Genomic DNA, 19,855 nt, shown 5'->3' on the forward strand with positions numbered 1-19,855 from the left:
ACATCTTGTACTGTTTGAGTATTTCGAAAGAGGTGATTGTCCTCATTAACGATTTAATTATAAGGTCCATTAATACAAATTGAAGCAACGTTTCATTTATTTATTTATCATCATTACGATATAATTTAGCTTCCGAAAAGTCTTTGTAATTTAATTATTATTTAAATAAAAAAGAAAAAAAAAAAACATAAATACTATTTATATAATTTAAAAAAAAAATTTCAAAACAATATTAGAAGAAAAAAATCTAATAATATGGAATGCAAATAAATGACAAGAAAAAAAACAATCAGTTTATCACAAAATTGGAAACGTTTTGTCATTTACGTAAATTGAGCATTTAAGATTTTAATAACATTTTATAAAATGTTTAAGAAATATCGGTAATTATTAATTACTTATAGATACATATACTTTTTTGCCATAATAATAGTTAATAATAATTAATAATAGTAATAATAGTAGTAATAATAATAGTTTAAGGAAAGTATAGATAATAAATTTTATCATTATTTAATTACATAATTTTCTAATTGAATCTATATAGATATTGCTTCGCGAGATGTTGTAAAAACTAAACGGGGGACGTATTTATCAGTCAAGGCCTTTCACAACGTCTCTGTACAATAGTTTTATAAATCATATCTTACTCTTGATATCACACTGATGAGAAATAATAAATTACCGAGAAAAATATTCGGAACAAGTTTGTGCTCGCACACACGCACCTTCATAAATTCAATACCACCAATAGTCACACCAGTGTTTATTTTTACTTAATTATTTATTTATTTAAAATAAAATCATCACGTATTTAGTTGTCACGAGTTAACAAATAAACTAATTTCTGGAAAACTATGTCAGTTGTTCCGAAGCAGACGACTCGGAGTTTAATCTTTCTACTCTGTAGCGGTTGTAAGACCGATATGGAGACCGACTCTGATCGTTATCAACAATCACTCGTGTCCTGTGGGGAATTAGATTCTCATATCTACCCATCAGCCAGTCAATGCACGACTGGTGCTGAATGTCTGGTACGTTTTTCGCCACCCACTTCTGCAGCCACCCGTGGAATTTGTTGTTAAGATTCTTTGTCACGGCCAAGTGAGACTGAAATAAAATAATATACAGTTATTTTTTTTTTCAATTAATGTTATGAATTTATCCGACGAAAAAAATATAAAAAATTAGGGATTAATTTCCTCACCTCTCTCGCTCGCGTAAATGAGTTTTGTTTATACAGAAAGGCCTCTTTGCTGGCAACATAGAGCATATGATAACTATTTGGATTAAATGTACATTGAGTTTCATCCAAGGCGATGATATCACCAGTGTCATTTGTCCCAGTCGTTCTTAACGTCGCTGGGCTTTTTAATACATCACTATCTACATCCATTTCCTGTTCCGTTTTCTCACCTTCAGTAGAGCTTCAATAAATAAATTATTTATTAATTACATTTGTTTAATAAATTAAGATATATAAATACATATATTTAAATAAATACATACTCGGAATTTTTATCAGGATTATTGCGTAAAGATTTCATGATTCTTCCAGAATGTTTTCTCCACTGCCTGATATTTCTAGATAAAAATACGGGCTTGCGACCAGCACAAATTTTTCCAAGTGAACTCCAACCATTTCCTTCGATCTAAAACAATTATTATTATTTGTCATTTGTTATTTTATTTAGTTATAATAATAATTAATTAATTAATTGTCTACTTATTTATCATAACTATTAACTATATTTATTATAAAATAGATGCATTAATTTTAAATTATAAATTATTTTAAAAAAGGATGCGTCAGTTTACTAGATAAAATAATAATAATAATAATAATAATAATAATAATAATAAAATATCTATTCTATATAATAAATTTAAAATCTGACACTAATTGTTCAGTCACAGCCATTGCTATGAATTAACTTGTAGGATTTTATTTAAGATTCGTAATTATTTTTTTTTTGGTCAATATGAAGGTGATTTGCATGCTCGGTAATGAAATGAAGAAATTTAAAGTTGACAGCAGTAAGCATATGAAATAATGCAAGCGAATTTTACGACATTCTTTTGTTAAAAACAAGAATATTAAGAAGATAATTTATCACAATGCAGTAAAAGACATAAAGAAAATAGAGTAATTAAGATAATTAAATCATCAGTCGAGGATCAATCGTGCTCCTCATCAATCGGAAGGGTCTAGAACGAAGGTTTCAAAGATCCTAAATTTATCGAATTGACACTTCAAACAGTAGTTAGTAATTATTTAACTTTAGAATAAATCAATAAATAATAAAAAAAATTATCGGTCATATTTTCATCGAGACATTTTAAAGGAAACCGCAACTTCGTACGTAGACCCGGCCGATTTATCTCACGTTTTTTTTTTTTTTAAATAAAATTACTGACATAAATAAGTAATTAATAAATTAAATGTTAAATTAATTTTTAGTAGAAAAATAAATAAAATAAATCAATCGGTGTGCACCTAATTTTAAAAATCGGTGCAAGTGTTGTAAATGCACCTACTTGATTATTTTATGAGCCCATGCTCCTTTCCTCGATTTTTATTTAATTTTTTTTCTCTGACATTTAAAGTCATTAAAAATTTTTTTTTTATAGAACACGTACAATTGATTTATAGATTCACTTAATCCCATTCAATCTTCGGTGGTCGATTTCACTTAATTTTTAAATTAGTCTTTAAAAAAAAAAAAAAAATAAAAAAAAAAAAAAATAAAAAAAAAATAACAAAAAAAAAAAAAACTGAACTAAAGTCTTGTTCGTTATTATATTAGAAAAGAGATATGTATTATTATTATTATCATAAATATTAATATATATGTTATTTAAATATAAACAATAAAATTACTTAAATCGATAATTAAATCAAGGAATGCAAAGATAAAAGCGAGGATATTTCATAAATTTGTGGGTAATTAAAAAAAAAAAAGCTTTGCGGGTAAATTGCAAAAAAAAAATTGAAAAAAAAGTTGGTAGCAAATGACAACAAAAAAACTAATAAATCAGAACGATCAAAAAGCAAAATATTTAGTGGTACAAAAATGATGTTAGACGATAAATATATATTTTTTTTTAAAAGCATCGTTCATGTATTTCAATATCTCTCTTCTATACAATATTGTTTATCATTTTTTTTCTTTTTTATATATATATATATATTTATATTGATGTATATATCATTTACTCATATACAGTTACAGTTACAAAATATATATATACTCTTATATATATATAGAGATTAAAATTCGTTTATATAAAGGGAAAGTCGTGAGAGGGTAAGGGAAATGCGTAATTTCTTCATTCACTCATTCGTAAATAATTATCGTAGATACACAACATTAACATTACTGTCGAAAAAGTACGGACGATGGACTAGTCTCGATGAAAATATGTTACAAGTGTCTGAAAATGAGGATCGGGAAATTCGGAGCAGAGTCTACGCGGCAATTCATACAAATTTATCATTTATCTCTTTGTTTTTTAAATAATAATAATAATAATATTTTGTTTTCTGTTGCTTTGAATCTGGTTTTCGTAAACTAATAATTATATTTATCCTATTTACACGGAGAGTTTTGTTATTATGTTAATTTTGTATCAATTGCTGGGCAAGATTACGAGATCTTACTTGCCAATTATCCCGCACGACCTGCGGCAGGTATGCAAGACAAATTTTTTATAACTTTACATGTTTTCTTTTTTTTTTATAAACTAAACAAAGATTTTTTATTTTAAAATCCCATTTCTCTAAATCTCTACGTTTATTTTTTTTTTTTTTTCATGATTTAACGTCATTCAGACGGATTTAACGTGCAGTCGCTGCACCAAAAGAAAAAAACTTTAAAAAAATAAATAATAAATTTTCTTTTTTATAATTTCCAATTTTTTTTAAATACGAATGGCTCGAATTTATAAAATCAACGACGGCAATTCTATCAGGAATTAATTAGTGGCAACGGTGCATTAATTTTAATTAATATTTATAATTTAATTAATTAAAACACCCGAAATTTAAACACATAAATATTATAAATTAATTTTTTAAAAAAATTAAATTTTTTTTTCGTATTAATAAAATTTCTTAGAAATTTTTTTTTTTGCCATGTGATTAAAAAATTACTATTTATCTTTTTTTTTTTTATCGAAATGTCAATTTATCACTTGACACGGCCACTCTCGTGTCACAACTTTGTACAAATTATTAATTTACTTAACATGAAAAATTTTTTTTATTAACTTATATAAATTTACTTTGAACTTTTTGTTATTTTTTGTTTCAGTTGCTTGTTATTTTTTTTTCTTATTTTTTTTTTTAATATTTTTTTTTTTTTTTATAATTACCACTTAAAAAAGTGTAAAAAAACATTGCTGAGATCTTCAATATATTGCCATGTTATAAATAATTAAAATGATGTATTAATGTTTAAATATTAATTATCATTAATAGTTTAAACTTCCATCTAGTCACAGATTTTCGCGTAAAAAAAATATTTTCATACAGTTTTAAACGACGTAGAGTTTCAATTACGTTTTGTTATTTATATATAATTACGATACTTTTGTTTAGTGCAACAATCAGTTCGTCACTTAAATAATTATTCGAAGAGACTGTTTTAAATAATTAATAATTATTTTTCTTTACCCGCTTATTAATAACAACAAAAATTATCAAACCCTAAATGGAATTAACGCGATACGTATAAAAAAAACTATGTACATTAATATTAATTATTATCCTTTAAATTATTAATTATATATTTACACAAATCCTCTCGCCTAATTATTTAAATACATCTACGTATTCATTTATATATTTATACTTTTTTCTCAATATATATATATATTGAAATAATTAAATATTATTTGAGAGTCACAGTCAATCGTTCGCGTTTGTCGCTTGCCTGGCTCGCTCATCAATAGTGAATTGTTTCCGACTTTTTTTGCGTTGATTTCTTACAACGTATAATAATAATAATTATTATTATGGGTAATTTTATAGAACATAACATTTTTTTTTAAATTTTACTGCACGTGCGAAAGACGCGTCACTAATAATTAACACACTGACCGTAAATTATTGTGTCAGACCCTTCAATACATTATAATTATTGACAATATTTATATTTACCGGGCATTGACACTAACGGTAAATGTGTTAATAAGAAAAAAATGTTTTTTTATTTTTTATTTTTACATCTTTCATTGACACAAGTGTTGTTATTTTTATTTTTAAAAATTAACACCAGCGCAATATGTACTGAAAGACTTTGATTATCCATGCAGAAAAATAAATATAAAATATCCCGTGTTAGCAAGTCCTAATTTTGTCACCTCGAAAATAAATATATATATGTACTCTTTTACGGGCATGCTCGCTTTGATTTTAGACGGATTTAAAAATCGTCAGTTTTTTTTTCTCTTATAAATAACGACATTTGTTTTTTTAAAACAAACAAAAATAAAGTTGTTCAACTAAAAAAAAAAATAATACTGTAATTTTTTTTTAGTACTTGATAAATTTAAAAATTAATTAGATATGTTTACATTAAGATTAGTAATAGAAAAGTCACCAAAACACCAGAGAGAGTAATGACTGAAATTGAATTACAGTCAAATAACAAAAACAAACTTTTAGTTTAATATAAATAAAACCGATAATGAAATAACATTAGAAGTAATTGTTACTCATTTTTTTTCTTCCAAGTTATTGTTGACGTTAGATAAAAAAAAAAAAAAAGAGTACTGATGATACTGAGTATCTACTGAATTGGCTGTTAATTGAAAACAATCGGACACAATCAACATCAATTCTTGTTACATAGTGAGTAAAAAAAATTGATATAAAAAATTATTGGTCTTAAATAATTAAAAAAAAAATAACAATAAATAAATGTACATAGAAAAGTAAATAATAATAATAATAATTGTCATAAAAATAAAAAAAAAAAAAATAGGGGCAAGAAAGCACAGACCGGAATGCCGATGATCGGATTTAAATGATATGATAAATATGAAAAAATAATGACGATTTTTAAATATTGCGGACAGAGTATGACAAATATATAGTTAGTATATTTTCTAATGTATGTTATACTGAAAGCTGATGATTTTTTTTATCTTCACCGGAAATTTTACAACGAGACGACAGAACCCTCGAATGGTGATTTTATGTTGTAAATTAAAAATAAATAAAAAAAAAATAAAATAGATATTGTAGAAGATTAAAAAAAAAAAAAAAATACTGATAATACAGGCGGCAACGGCGATCTGAATAATAGATGGTGCCGTAGCAGAGTATATGAGCGATACGATAGTCGAAAGAATCAGATTAGAATAAATTATAAATGTTCGTTGGTAATGGTGATGGTAGGCGTTCACTTATAGTTTTTTTTTTGTTTTTTTAACGACGCATTAAACTCTTGGTGATTACTTTTTGTCGGTTGCAATTCACAATTACGGGATAAACGAACGAATGCAAGCTACAATGGCGGCAATGATTTGATGATAAGGGGTCGTGGATCCTATACCTTCTTATTAATGTCAGTGTTCTTGCGCTTTCTGCCCCTTCCCCCCCTTGCTGCCTGGTCGCTACTCACAGGATGATTGGTGGTTGGCTCATTGTTCGGTGATGTCGATGTTTCCTTCGGACTGGGTTGTGCGATCGGCGTCGAGAATCTCTCGACATACGTCGACCATTTTTCAGTTGTATTCACCTCCTCTCTTTCTCTCTCGTTACAACCGTCAGCCGTTTCCTCTCCTTCCGTATCCAATAATTCAATTGTCATTTTACACTCTTTTTTGTACTGAAATTTTAATTCATCATTTTTCATTACAAAATTCCGCATTTATTAATAAACAAATAACTAATAAATACTCACAATATATATTTTAAAACAATTTTCCTCGGCCATTGCTTTTTCAGCTCTCCTTTGATAAGCCATTTCAGCGGCCACTCGTTGATACGCAGTGGCACAAAGACCACCGGCACCGTTACTCTCTCTAGGTTGACGTTGTTCTCGTTGAAATAGATCCATACACTGTTGACATATTGTGTCAACTACCAAATGCTGCAACTGCGCATACAAAAAGAACAAAAAATAAATAAATAAAATATAAAATAATAGTAATAATAATTATTATTATGACAGCGATAATAATGTGGTTAAATAAAGTTTCCAATCAGCCAGCTGGTAGAGGCAATGTCATTGAACGTCACGCGATAACTAAACCGTTTACCAACACACACACTGGCATTTTAATATATCGCTTTACTTTATTTTAATACGAGCTTACTTAAACGATAACCCGGACAAATAATTTAATGATAAAAATTTTGATTTGTCATAACTCTTACCTGTCGTACAGCATAGGTGACTACTTTGTCCAAGGTAAAAGCAATATACGCGTGGATACCAAACATTTCTCTCAGTGAATCTTCGTACACTGTGCTCTCCATATTACCGTCGAGCACATTCTTCACCATATCAAGAAACGCTGGATAATAATCTTCTATTTCAACCTCACCTACGGGTTAGCAAAAAAATAAATAAGACGTGACCAATGATCAGGAAAGTTATCGATATGTTTAGCAAATATTTGTAACAATTACTCACTTTTTGGCTTTAACCTCAATGCAACAGCGGTGCTCTCCTTTCTCTGCTGTTTATACCGCGACTCTTCGTCGGCAAGTACCATCGCTCTATCGTACATCTTCGTCAGCCTCTCACACAGTATCTGGTGTAACCTCAGGAATAGATACCAGCTATTGCTACCCATAAATAGCGTATAAGCCTCCTCAGGATCAGTCGATAATGCGTGGATCGGTAATTTAAGATCTTGCTCTGATTTAATTGACGAATTTTGTGACGATTGTGATGTCTTATTTCTCGTACCTTGAAGACCGCCTACCGGCGACGTTGATGCTGTCAGACTTTGTGACCCGCTCCCACACGGCGCGGTACCGGTTTCTTCTTTTTCTTCTATTAAATAAATAAATAAATAAATAATAATTAAAAAAATAAAAATAAGAAAATAAATAGACTGTAGGATTAATGAATAAATTTAGCTTACCATCGTCATCCCGTTCGTCGTCACTTAACTCTTGACGCTGATGGAAAAAGAGATCAGGTATGAAATGCTTGAGAAGAATTTTAATTCGTTTTTTTTCTTCTTTGTGAATTCCTGTTTGTCTCTTCACATGGTGAATCAGTAAATTTGCCGCATCATCCAACACTGATTTATCTTTATAGGCAAGTACCAAGTGCGGACCGCCGTTATTTTGATTATCACCACTTGTGTCATCCACTTGCTCATGCCGCTAAAGTAAACAAAATAAAATAACATACAAACAGTTAATAAAATAAATTAAACTTATTAAAAATTTACGCCACTCATAAAGTTTAAATAAAAATATAAAGCAAGTACCTCATCGTACAAAGTTTCGATTTCATTAAAAAGACTTTTTGACCTGAGAGCTTTGACGTCATTCTGTTTGAAATTAATGCCTTGATGGTCTAACGATTTTAAGTAATATTTTTCATTTTGTTCTCGCCATATTTTATTAAAACCCTTTTGTGCCTCTCGCCACTCTTCTTCTTTACTTTTCAATCTCTTAAGCACCACAGGCACAGCAACAACTGGATTTTTCTTCAGTCCATCGATTATATCCGCTGCTTTGTCACCGTATATTCGCTTCAATGCACGCTGATGTATCGTCGGCGAACACCCACCAAGACAATCATCTAATTTAAATTTTTGCAGCTCTTCTTGGCTCATTCTACTCATTTTTTTATGAACACCCTCAAGTACTCTTATCGTCGCTGAATTCGTCTCTATTACACCGTCAAGCTCAAATCTTTCATCCTCACAGCGATAAATGAATTCTTCGTATTGAGTTTTTCTAAAAATAAAATTAAAAAAATATATATTTAATAATTTTATAAATTAAAATTATAAAAATATTTACCTAGACGTGACGAATGTGCTGTCTTCCGACCATGTAGGAAAGGATACCCAGGTATCATTCAGTACTTCTTTACATAATTCAGTTCTACCAGTACATTTGGGTTGAATATACGATTTGGGTAATGCACAGTAAGAGGCACCTAATCTTTTACACGTCGTGTAATCAATTTCCATAGCAAGATCACCTTGAGGACGGTCCTGATGACTTCTAACAACATTATTAGGAAGAGCCTCGACATTAACACCACCAGTGGCATTAGTTGACGTTAAACCAGTAGACTCTGGTAAATGACCAAGAAAATCTTTAAACCACCGTAAAAGTTCTGGACATCTACCGAGAAAGGGTATTACCAGTTGCACCACTTCAGACTTTGATATAATTTCATTATTGTACAGTACCAAACATCTCAAAAAATTTTCATATACTTCCGTAGACTTTAATAGTTTACGCACTTTATCGAAAAATGCATAATCATTTAGAGAACCGTATTTGCCGGCTTCAGCAATAGTAATATCACGAGCAGATGCTGCTACTTTGTGTTTTTTAAGCGGAGGTGGTCCGTGAGGCACGTGATGAGAGTTACCCGTTGACACGGACGATGGGAAGGACGGACTTCTCTTTAGTTGACCAGTATTGTGACCAAACTTCTGACTACTATTAATATCCCTGATTCCAGTCCTGTCACGCTCACGGTCTCGATCCCGATGATCTCTTCCATCGCGATCAAGATTCACCGCAGCATTGCCAACTGGATCTCCCCGATGATCTCTTGGTATATTCCCGGCATTGTTGTACGATGCTTTTGGTCCTAGCGGTTTTTTAACGATCGTACTGTGATCGTTAACCGCCGCAGCTTTGTTTCCCTGAAACATGGCAGACTAGTACCAATTAGACGCAATTTTTTAACAAAGTTCAAACTTAAATATTATTTTATTTATAAATAATTAAATATAATCAATGATGCAACTTACCAGCGAATTCTGCTGGTTAGTAGCATCCGGTAAAAATTGCCCAAACTCAGCAAGAAGATCTTCCTGATTTTCGAAGAGTTTCGCAACTTGACTGTATACCTCAGCTTCGGTGAGATGTTTACCAGCAGGACCGACTCCACCACCACCACTGCAACTTCCAGCAGCAGTATGATTTCCATCTTTCAGGTTACGTTGTTCTTTTTGATATGTATGTAAGATCTCCAGAAAACGTTTGTACTTATCTGGCTGACCTTGAAATCGATTCTACGCAGAAATAATAAAAATCCATATTTAAAACAGAACAAATATATTTACACACACACACACACACACATAGACACATATATTTAATTTATATCACATAGATATACAACATATTTGTTTAATTTATAAACATGTGGGTATATAAATGTCGGTTTAGTTTGTCTTTGACGTAAAGAGTTTAAGTATGTTCAGTAATGGTTACTCACTTTAATCTTATTGACGTAGTTGATGGCATGATTAAATTCGACCGGTTGATTCTGCTGCGTCTGTCCACTGGTGCTGTTCTGAACAACCCCGTCCTGCGCTTGACTCAATGCTTGACTAACAATTTGCGCTTGCGCTGCGGTTATATGAGAATTATTATAAGGTTGAATTGGCGGTGGGGAAGACGTCGCGTGAACCGTCAAACTATTATTTGTAACATTATTCGCCATGGTGTGATGTATATTTGTCGATCCTTGCATTATGTGAAGAACCGATGGTGCTTTTGTAGGCTGACTTGGTGGACTTGCACCAGGTGGTGAACCGACATTAACAGTACAGTGTTGTGATATGATGGACGTCTGTGTTGACGTTGGACTCGGCATGCTTACAGAGACTTGAAAAGCAAGCCCTTGCTCATTTGAGTGAACCTCAATCTTATAACCCGGCGGTAAAAATGTATTAAATCCGACGATTAGTTCCGGGTGCCCTTTAAATAAATTACTGACCCTTGATATAACACCTGGTGTATCTATGCTCTGGGATTTAAATTCTTTCATAATATCTAGGAAGTCATTGTAGACCTGAATAACATCAACAATAAATAAATAATCAAATTTATGACCTTTTTTTAAAATTATAAAATTATTGGACTTGGACAATTACCTGGGGTTGGTCGCTGAATTTATATTTAACTTGATCCAAGTACGAGAGTGCATCCTCTACCTTCAGCCTTTGAAAATTCTGTTGAGCTCCACCCCCAACACCACCTCCAGGGGGTGTAGGCGGTAATGGTGCTCCACTTGTAGAGTGCACCTGAAAAATAAAAAGGGGATGAAGGAAAAAAAAATTTAATAAGTATGTCATTATATAATAAAGGTCTGAGCAATTATATAAAAATTTATTGAAACACAATGAGCTATCCTGGCAAACCATGCATGAGCTCATGAGAGTGCGGTGCCGTACCTTGTGCTGTATAACTGGTGATTGCTGTAAAAGTAGCTGTACTTGGGATCCTGGTGTAGGTTGCTGAGGGCCTAAACAATGCCCAACACCACTACCTAGACCAGTATTATTGTGCAGTATACCAGTGGTTATATTCCCACCGCTACACGTGGTACTGAGACTACTGCCAATGCCACTAGCCTGAAAAGGGTTTTAATGTTTCACTGGCTTTTAAATATTTTTCTAAGCGTTAAATTAATTGTCTGACAGGACAATTCAACACACCATTTTTACTAGCATTACCAGATAATCATTTAACAAACAATAATTTTTTTTTTTTTTTTAAATTCACACTCTGACATTTAATTAAAGTTCAATCTCATGAGCTCTGCATCAGTTCAAACAAGATAATTGTGTCTCATTTTAGTTAATTATTCATTTATTTAGGACAAAAATAGTGAAAAGTGTTTTATTTATAACTAGCATTCACATAAAATCACAACATTCTCATAGACAATGCAGTCACGACAAAGACAACAACAACAATTGATGATTGTATGTTACCTTGACGGGCGATGGGGCCGTTTGTGGTACAACAATAGCCCCAGAATATTGCTGCTGGGTTTGGGTTGTTCCAAACTGTATGCTGCCTGGCATGTCTTTAGACGTAATAGGTCTTACAGTTTGACCAGAATTAACTCCAACACCTATCCCAGATGCTGAGTGATACTCCAAATTAATACTACCACCACCACCACCTCCTAATCCACCAATTCCTAAACCTCCACCTCCTCCCAATGTAGAATGCTTTAGTGTTGCTCCTGCTGTCGTTGCTACTTCGTCCACCCCACGAGCTCGTTTCATTTCAAATTACATTGGAAATTCTACAGACAGTATCAATAAAACAAATTATAATGTAGCGACAGCTAAAAATTTTATTTTTATTTTAAACAAATTTAATAGAAGAAAAAAAAAACAATTATTGTAATAAATAAAAACAAAAACAGTAACAAACGAAAAAAAAAAAACAAAAAAAAAAAAAAAAAACTTGTCTGGCAACCAAGAGAAAGTATAGAAAGTATTTCAGTGTCAAAAATTTATAACAAGACACTTACCTATCAGATGAAGGTACAATCGGGTGAATCAACCAGCTCTGAAATATGTGAGATAAAAATTACATTAATTTAATTATTCTTCAATACATAATATATTATTTAAACAGTAATAGCCACGCACACAATACAATAATCCCTAAATAATAATTATAATTATTGTTCACAAACAACCAAATAATTTACCAATTTCCATCTGGAAGCGCGCCAATAAACTCCCGTAGAAAATTTAACCACACGTTTAAATAATCTTGGATATATTTATTTATTTCTTCCAATAGTTTAGTGATAAATTTTTTTTATTTATTCACCCAGAGTGGTATCGCAAAAAATATACGGATGATGACACTACGACCACCAGGAGTCTAAGACCAGAGGCAGTAGTATGTCATCAGAGTTTATGCTCCGGGTGGTGAGTAAGAATAAACGCGTATACTCACAATGTAGGAGTAAATTTGCCGGCAAAAGCTAAGCGGACGATCACACACGAGGAAACTTTAACCCACACACATACATACAATACGTACATAGATATATATTTATACATATATGCACACGGTCGTGGGGGACAAGGCAAAGCAGACACGAGATATTGAGGGGGGCCGCCCTTGTTGGTATTAGTGTTTCTGCTGGTGCTGCTGCTGCTGATATTCTGTGTTGATGATGTACAAGTCGTGTAGCAGTGGTAGTAGATAGGTTTCTGCGCGCAAAGGGACGCGTGAAAAATTTCGTCCAAACACACACTGGTGGTAGTACAGAAGAGCACGAGATAAACTTGGAACACACATACAAAGAAATAGCTTTTAAACATTAACGTTATTTATTTTTTAAATATATATATGTATATATATATAAGTTATTATTTCTCGTTCACCGTGATGCCACACGCGTCGAACGTTTTCCGGCCGTCGACGTTACGCAATATATTCTTCGTAAATACATAACACACTACACACATTTAACGCGCGGCAGCAGCCGTTATACACTCGTTTATAATTTTTGTTGCTGGTGCTCCGGTAAGAACCGCACATTTACAGCAGGAGTTAAATCTTGCTGACTTGGCTGGTTAGCTCAGACGGTGCTCTTTACTTGCTGAGCCAGGGAAGCGAGAGGTGGGCCTCTTGACGACCACCAGAAACCTGGATCTACTCCTAGATCACCACCTTTTTTCGTATCCCGACACTCAGGAGCACACCTTACACCCTCACACGTTACTCGTCTACGTGACTGGGCCACTTTTCGAGCGTTCGTCTTTCAAAAAAATAACCGCGTAACTGCTGCTGCTGCTGTTGCTGCTGATAGTCTTTCACCACGACGATGACGTTGGGGTTATTAAAAATACGTATACTTGATCTCCTGGAATAATAATAAACTTTTATTAACTATTTAAATGTCTTTCTTTATTCTATGATAAATAATAAGTTAAACGTTGGTACGTAGACAGGCCGGTCCAGCATTACACAGCAGCTCTCACACACGGCACACAAACACCAAAAAAAAAACAGTCAACAGGAAATAACTATTCTCCTTTGCATTTTAACTTTGCGGCGTACACATAGACGTTATCTCCACGTGAATACCAGTGTCCTAATCCCATCACGTCCATTTTTCAACAGCACTTTGACTCAGTTTGTTTTTTTTTCTAAATTTAAAAATTTTTTTTACTCACTCTCCTTATTAGCAGTCGTAAAATTTTTTTGCTCGACGAGTTGAATTGTTTGTTTTGTTTTATTTAAATATTTATGGTATGTAAAATAATTATAAAATTAATTATTTATGCGTTTTAACATATTTACGCTCGGAGTACCAAAGGCAAACTATTGGATTTTGTATGGCAAACAAGGAACTGACTAGTCGTGTATAGCGAGACGTCGCCCAGAGAGGGGGACAACACCAGGAACGTAACGAGTGACGCCGTGGTGACCGGGCTCCCGGCGCTGCCAACCAAATCTTTTCAATTCTTTGTCATTCTTATGATGTAATGGCCAATTTTACTTAGTGCCTGGTTGTAAAAAAATAAATAAATAAGTAAACAATTTTTGGTGGGAAATTTAAAAATAATTTTTTAAAACTTCGAAGTAAATTAATGCGCATGCTGTAAACTAAATAAATTTAAAAAAACACCTGTCGACGAGGTCATTAAACTCAAAAATTTCGGAGGGAATCTGAGTTTTTTTTTAATTTGTCAAGTACCAGTTGGTATTTGTGATACTTACAATTAGCATACATAAGTAAATATAATAATAAAAAAATAGAAAAAAAAAAAAAAAAGCAAAGACGTGCTGAGAAACAACAAAGTGCAGCGAGTCATTGTATTGTTGATGGGGATCGGCTGAAATTTGCGCGGCATCGGCGAGCTTTTGAAAGAAAAAGGATTAAAAAAAAGTGGGTGCGCGAGCATTCGTTGGCAGCACCGCGGCATTAATGTTACCCTGGTTTTTCTTATTCTCAAATTCAGTATTTCGCTTCTACACATATATTTATATATTTATATAAGATGAGTGATAGACAGTGGTGTGCAGTAGTGGTGTAAGTACACAAGTATATAATAGTATAAATCGTATAAATATACCAACCAACAACAAAATAATATTTACGGCCCTGAAAATGTTGGGTACGAAGCCGCCAAGAGGCGCGCGCAGTAAACAAAATATCCAAGCCGTCTCTTCCTTGCTCCGGCCGACATGTTAGCGCGGCCAACAGCTGTTCCGTGTACCGAGCAAACTCCCCATTGTCAATCTGGGTCATGGAAACTGCGCAAAACCGCATTTTCGTCGGTTGTCGCACTAGACGCGAGTTTTTACTAATCCCGTAATAAAACTGGTGATTGTGAGACACTATCAGCCAAATAAATATATTTTAAATAAGTAATAAGTTGAGCAGAGTACTGCTACGTGATAAACTGGTTATTTTAAATATATATATACATATGTATGTATAAATAACAGAGTTAATAAATAATGAAAATGGAAAAAAACTATGGATTTGAATGTTGGTTGTTGGGTTATTGCGTTTGTCGTTTCATGCGCCAGATAATTTTCATCGGTGTAGTACGGGCTCGTTTCACGGACAACCTGCGCCGTTGTTGCTTGCGTATCTGTCGGGCAACGTTACTGGTTGCTTTCCGAGAGAAATAAAACCTCATTGGCTAAGAAGACACCAAGACCTCGATGGAATACCGCGCTTAGCTACTACTGCATCTCTACCATCACATATCACACCTATTCCCCCCACCCCCACCCAACCATTTCATTACATTTTACATTCCCTTACATTTCATACATACGTCACGAACACTACTACATTTAAACTCCCACTCCCAGTACGCGCTCCTTCTCGATCTCCATTCCCTGGCTGCGCGGACCGCGACACTCAATAGCGATCGCCACACCAACGACCGTCGACTACATCCAAGTATTAAATATATACGTCATACATATATGTACATATACATATACATGTATATAAATGTAGAACTCGGTAATGCAAGAGACTCTGCGCCCCTCTTAGATTTTCTCTTGGCGTTTGCCGTAACCAGCTCCGTATAAACTCTGTCTGTACATTCGACTGTTGTGCGCTTATCACTATTAAAGTATATCGTCGTTATTTCGTGTACATTTATATTTCAATACCGTGCGATCGACTTAGTGTCTATCAGAGAAAGGATCGAGCCGCAGAAATAAATCCGCGGATTTGTCAAAAAAATAAAACCGTTTCACTCTTGCTACAAGTAAAATAAGAATCTGAGTTTTTTAAAATGTATTTTGAATTTTGAATTTATTGTACGTATACGTAACAAAGTCGACGCCTACTTTTAAAAAATAAATTCGAGTCATTTTCTTGGGCATCCCTACCTAGATATACATATACATATACTCTCATTAAATTCTTTGTCCTCGTCTCTCCTCTTCCTCCATTTTACTTGAGCTACTCCTACTCCATTCGCTACCTCACCCACCACTGCCTCTCTCTTTGTCATTTTTTAAATCTCTCGGTCTCTCTCCCTCTCCTCTTATCATCGTGACCGCGACCGTATGATCGCGGTGTGTTTATGACGCGGTGTCCACGACCACGACGTAGTAGACGACGCTCAAGACGATAAATAGAAACCGACATGTTACTATTATATTATACTTATATTATATTATATATACATATATAAATATATACAATAAGAATGGTGTAGTCTGCTCCTGGGAAAATTATTAAAAGGGAACGGGCCAGTCGTACTCGGTCGATCGAGCCGTGTTGTGTACGTTTCTATGTATAATATGTTACGTATGCATATATATATATATATATATATATATATATATATATATATATATCTCATATGTACATATATGTATACATACGTATATATAAAGAGGAACGTTGGAAAGTGAATAGTTCGGTGCATGAAATGTAAAATGGTTTATAATATACAAATGCGAGGTATATATACATATATTTTTATATATATGTATATATATGAAATTAATACGAGAGCATAGCTCGTTGATTGGGCGGGACTATTCATCGATGAAGAGTTTTATCCGCTTATCGGTTGCACTTCTTAGTGCGGGTGAAAGCGGAACTGATCTCTTGTCTCAATATATAAGTACACACATATATTTGCAAAGATTATATCAAATAGATTAAAAAAAAAATGTTTAAATTTAGTAAAATAATAATTTACAAGTTAAAAGTAACCGGAGGATAAATGTTATTATCGCATTACTCCGTTATTTAGCTCTGATCACCTGTTTTCTATTGATAAACATCAATACACAAGTAAATATAAGGGTATATTGGTATTTAAATCTGAATAATACATAAGCTGTATCTTATAGATTTAGGTCCATTAGCTTTTAGAGTATTAGCTCAGCATGGATATTGACAATGTAGTTTTTAATTTTACAAAGTGCTTTTTAATATTTACCAACTATTCTTTTTAACTTTTATGCTAAGTGAGTTAACTTGATGAGTAATTAGTGTTTTTTTTTTATTTTTAACTGATAAACTATTTGAGGCTCATTATTTGTAACTTTAACTAATAATCCTACCTCTTGATATGTTCATAATCAACGCCACCATATAGTTGGCTGCACCACCACTCTAAAAAACCAAAGAAAAATATACCAATATTGTTTTCTTTTATTTTAGTTTTGTCTACGCTAGCATTGATTAAGCTCCAGTATTTTTCACTAAAAAAAGTAAATAAACAATAAAAAAAAAAAAACCTAACGTAACAATATGCAATTAAATAATTATGAGTGTGAATATAACAGATAGACAAAGTTAAAATTATAAATAAATAGAAAAAATAATTAAAAAAACATATTTATAAAAAATACACTTATTAATTATTACATTTTTTAAATGCGCATTTTTGTTAATTTTATTTTATTAATTATTTACTCTATTTATTAATAATTTTAAATTTAACTGTCTGCAACATTCACCTCATAATAATAATGATACTGAAGTTAGCCAACGTTTAATAATTTTTGGATTCTTTTTTAAATGATAAATTAAAAAAAAAAAAAAAATATTTTAAAAAATTGCTTTTGTAGTTTTTAAAATTTTCTACATATGCATATTTTTAGTTTTTTCTTTTTATAATTTGAAAAATTATGAGATGCTTGTTAATCAGGATAATAAATAATTATCTTATAACAGACACTTAAAAATTTTCAGATTTTTTTTTTAAATAAATCAAATACAAAAAAATAAAAATTAAAAATATGCACATGCAGAAAATTTAAAAAACTATAAGTGCAATTTTTTTAAATATTTTTTTTTTTTTTTTTTTTCATAATTTATCATTAAAAAAATCCTACAATTATAGTAGACGTGAGCAAACTTTAGTTTCATATAAAAAAACTATAAACTTTATTTAAAATTAATAGATCAATGACTTTGTACATAAGTTATCTCTATTTCCAACAATTGTATCTAATGTAATTACATTTTAACAGACCGTACACGCATTTCTAACCACTTTTCATTAACTTTTTCATTTATTTAATTACTCTGTACATTGTCCGATGCACAATTAATTTAAAAAACTTTTATCAGATATTTTTCTATGTAAAAAAAAAGAAAGAAAGAAAATAAACATTGAATCATATGATTTTATTGTACCGACTGCCAGCAACTTAAATAATTAAACTCAAACACAATTTTTTATTGTCTGTTAATCTCTTTATCAATTAAAGATTTATTATTATAATTTTATTCAAATATCAAATTAAACTATTATAAATTACGAATATGTAAATGAACATATATTTCAGTGTATTTTTAGTTATAAAGTATGAATCATACAATGTAATCTATATGCTAAAATTATTTAATAAAACTATTTTAAATTATTTCACCGAACTGTTTAATTACTTAATTATGTAACGAGCTAGTTAAACTTTTTTTAAATTATCTGATAATCTCAATTAACTATTAATGATTAATTAATGCATATTGTTCTCGACTAATTATGAGTGTTCTTTAAAGAAGAGTTTTATATAATAATTCAAAAATTTAAAATAAAGAGCCTCATGAGTTAATGCGTCACGAGTACGAGCAATACGAAAAGCGTCGTCGCCAAGGAGAGCCAAACGACGCGGGGAAGCCTCTCGACCGGTTTCACGAGCATACCACGATCCCTTTTGACAGTCTGTTAACTATTTTTGGTTGCCCCGATGAATACAACACAACAATCCAACTACATATTGCATTTAATTATCACTTTTAAATAATTTTACTTTTTTTTATTTCATCAATCGTTTGCCTACGCTTCAAGTGCATCACCAATTACACATTACATACCAACAACACAATCCTATCAAGCCTCGGAATATTTTAATTATCCACCAGGAATCACCAACCACATTTTCTTTAAAATTTTTTTTTCTCACACGAATCTAGAGTCCAGGCGAGAAAACATAAATTAGCTCAGTATTTTTTTTATTTTAGGTAAATAAATAATATGTATTAGGTACTGGCAATAAAAACGATGACTAAGAGTATGAAAAGTTGAGTACAGAGCATAAATAACTTTTAAAAGTGAGTGCATTTAATTATTTTAGGTTTGGTTCAACTAGTTTATTATTTAAATTATTTTTTTTCACTTACCTGATGATAACCTCTTGAACTTAACTTTAAACTCGTCGTGAAAAATAATAAATTTACGTAATTGAAATTTAAATTCAAAATTAACTAGCAATTTAAATGTACTTGAAGTTATTAAAAATTTACAGTCCTCGTTGTACAATAAATCTTGACACATCTTACAAACAGAAAGTGAGACCCGTACATGCAGGTGACCGATTGTGAACTGTCGGGACAATCACGAATGAGGTTGAGTCCAAATAGTATTTTAGGTG

At 31.8% G+C, this 19,855-nt stretch overlaps 1 protein-coding gene across 11 annotated transcripts; it reads right to left on the bottom strand.

Moving 5' to 3' along the window:
* Positions 1-336: 336 nt before the first annotated feature.
* Positions 337-19,836, bottom strand: LOC103577894 (paired amphipathic helix protein Sin3b). Of its 11 annotated transcripts, none has more exons than XM_008558757.3 (18): positions 19,605-19,836; positions 17,537-17,588; positions 12,495-12,532; positions 11,944-12,263; positions 11,401-11,580; positions 11,101-11,250; positions 10,440-11,018; positions 9,970-10,233; positions 8,999-9,876; positions 8,458-8,932; positions 8,104-8,350; positions 7,647-8,012; positions 7,388-7,557; positions 6,912-7,106; positions 6,561-6,836; positions 1,510-1,652; positions 1,208-1,427; positions 337-1,110 (listed from the first exon to the last, which is right to left on the bottom strand). In XM_008558757.3, exons 4-18 carry the CDS (start codon positions 12,241-12,243, stop codon positions 856-858), a joined length of 4,698 nt encoding a protein of 1,565 aa, XP_008556979.1. In that variant the 5' UTR covers positions 12,244-12,263; positions 12,495-12,532; positions 17,537-17,588; positions 19,605-19,836; the 3' UTR covers positions 337-855. The 11 variants fall into 11 exon arrangements, with proteins under 11 accessions (XP_008556979.1, XP_053598372.1, XP_008556983.1 ...); XM_053742397.1 differs by lacking the exon at positions 17,537-17,588 and adding an exon at positions 19,299-19,393; XM_008558761.3 differs by lacking the exon at positions 17,537-17,588 and having other exon boundaries at positions 6,630-6,836.
* Between the last annotated feature and the right edge of the window lie 19 nt (positions 19,837-19,855).

Source organism: Microplitis demolitor, chromosome 1 (assembly GCF_026212275.2).
Source record: "Microplitis demolitor isolate Queensland-Clemson2020A chromosome 1, iyMicDemo2.1a, whole genome shotgun sequence".
Taxonomy (NCBI): domain Eukaryota; kingdom Metazoa; phylum Arthropoda; class Insecta; order Hymenoptera; family Braconidae; genus Microplitis; species Microplitis demolitor.

Coding starts and splice junctions, on each gene's coding strand:
- LOC103577894 (XM_008558754.3), bottom strand. CDS start 12,243: ATGAAACGAGCTCGTGGGGTGGACGAAGTAGCAACGACAGCAGGAGCA. Junction 8,933..8,998: donor AGCACATTCGTCACGTCTAG/GTAAATATTTTT, acceptor TTTTATTTTTAG/AAAAACTCAATACGAAGAAT. Junction 1,111..1,207: donor CATTTACGCGAGCGAGAGAG/GTGAGGAAATTA, acceptor ATTTTATTTCAG/TCTCACTTGGCCGTGACAAA.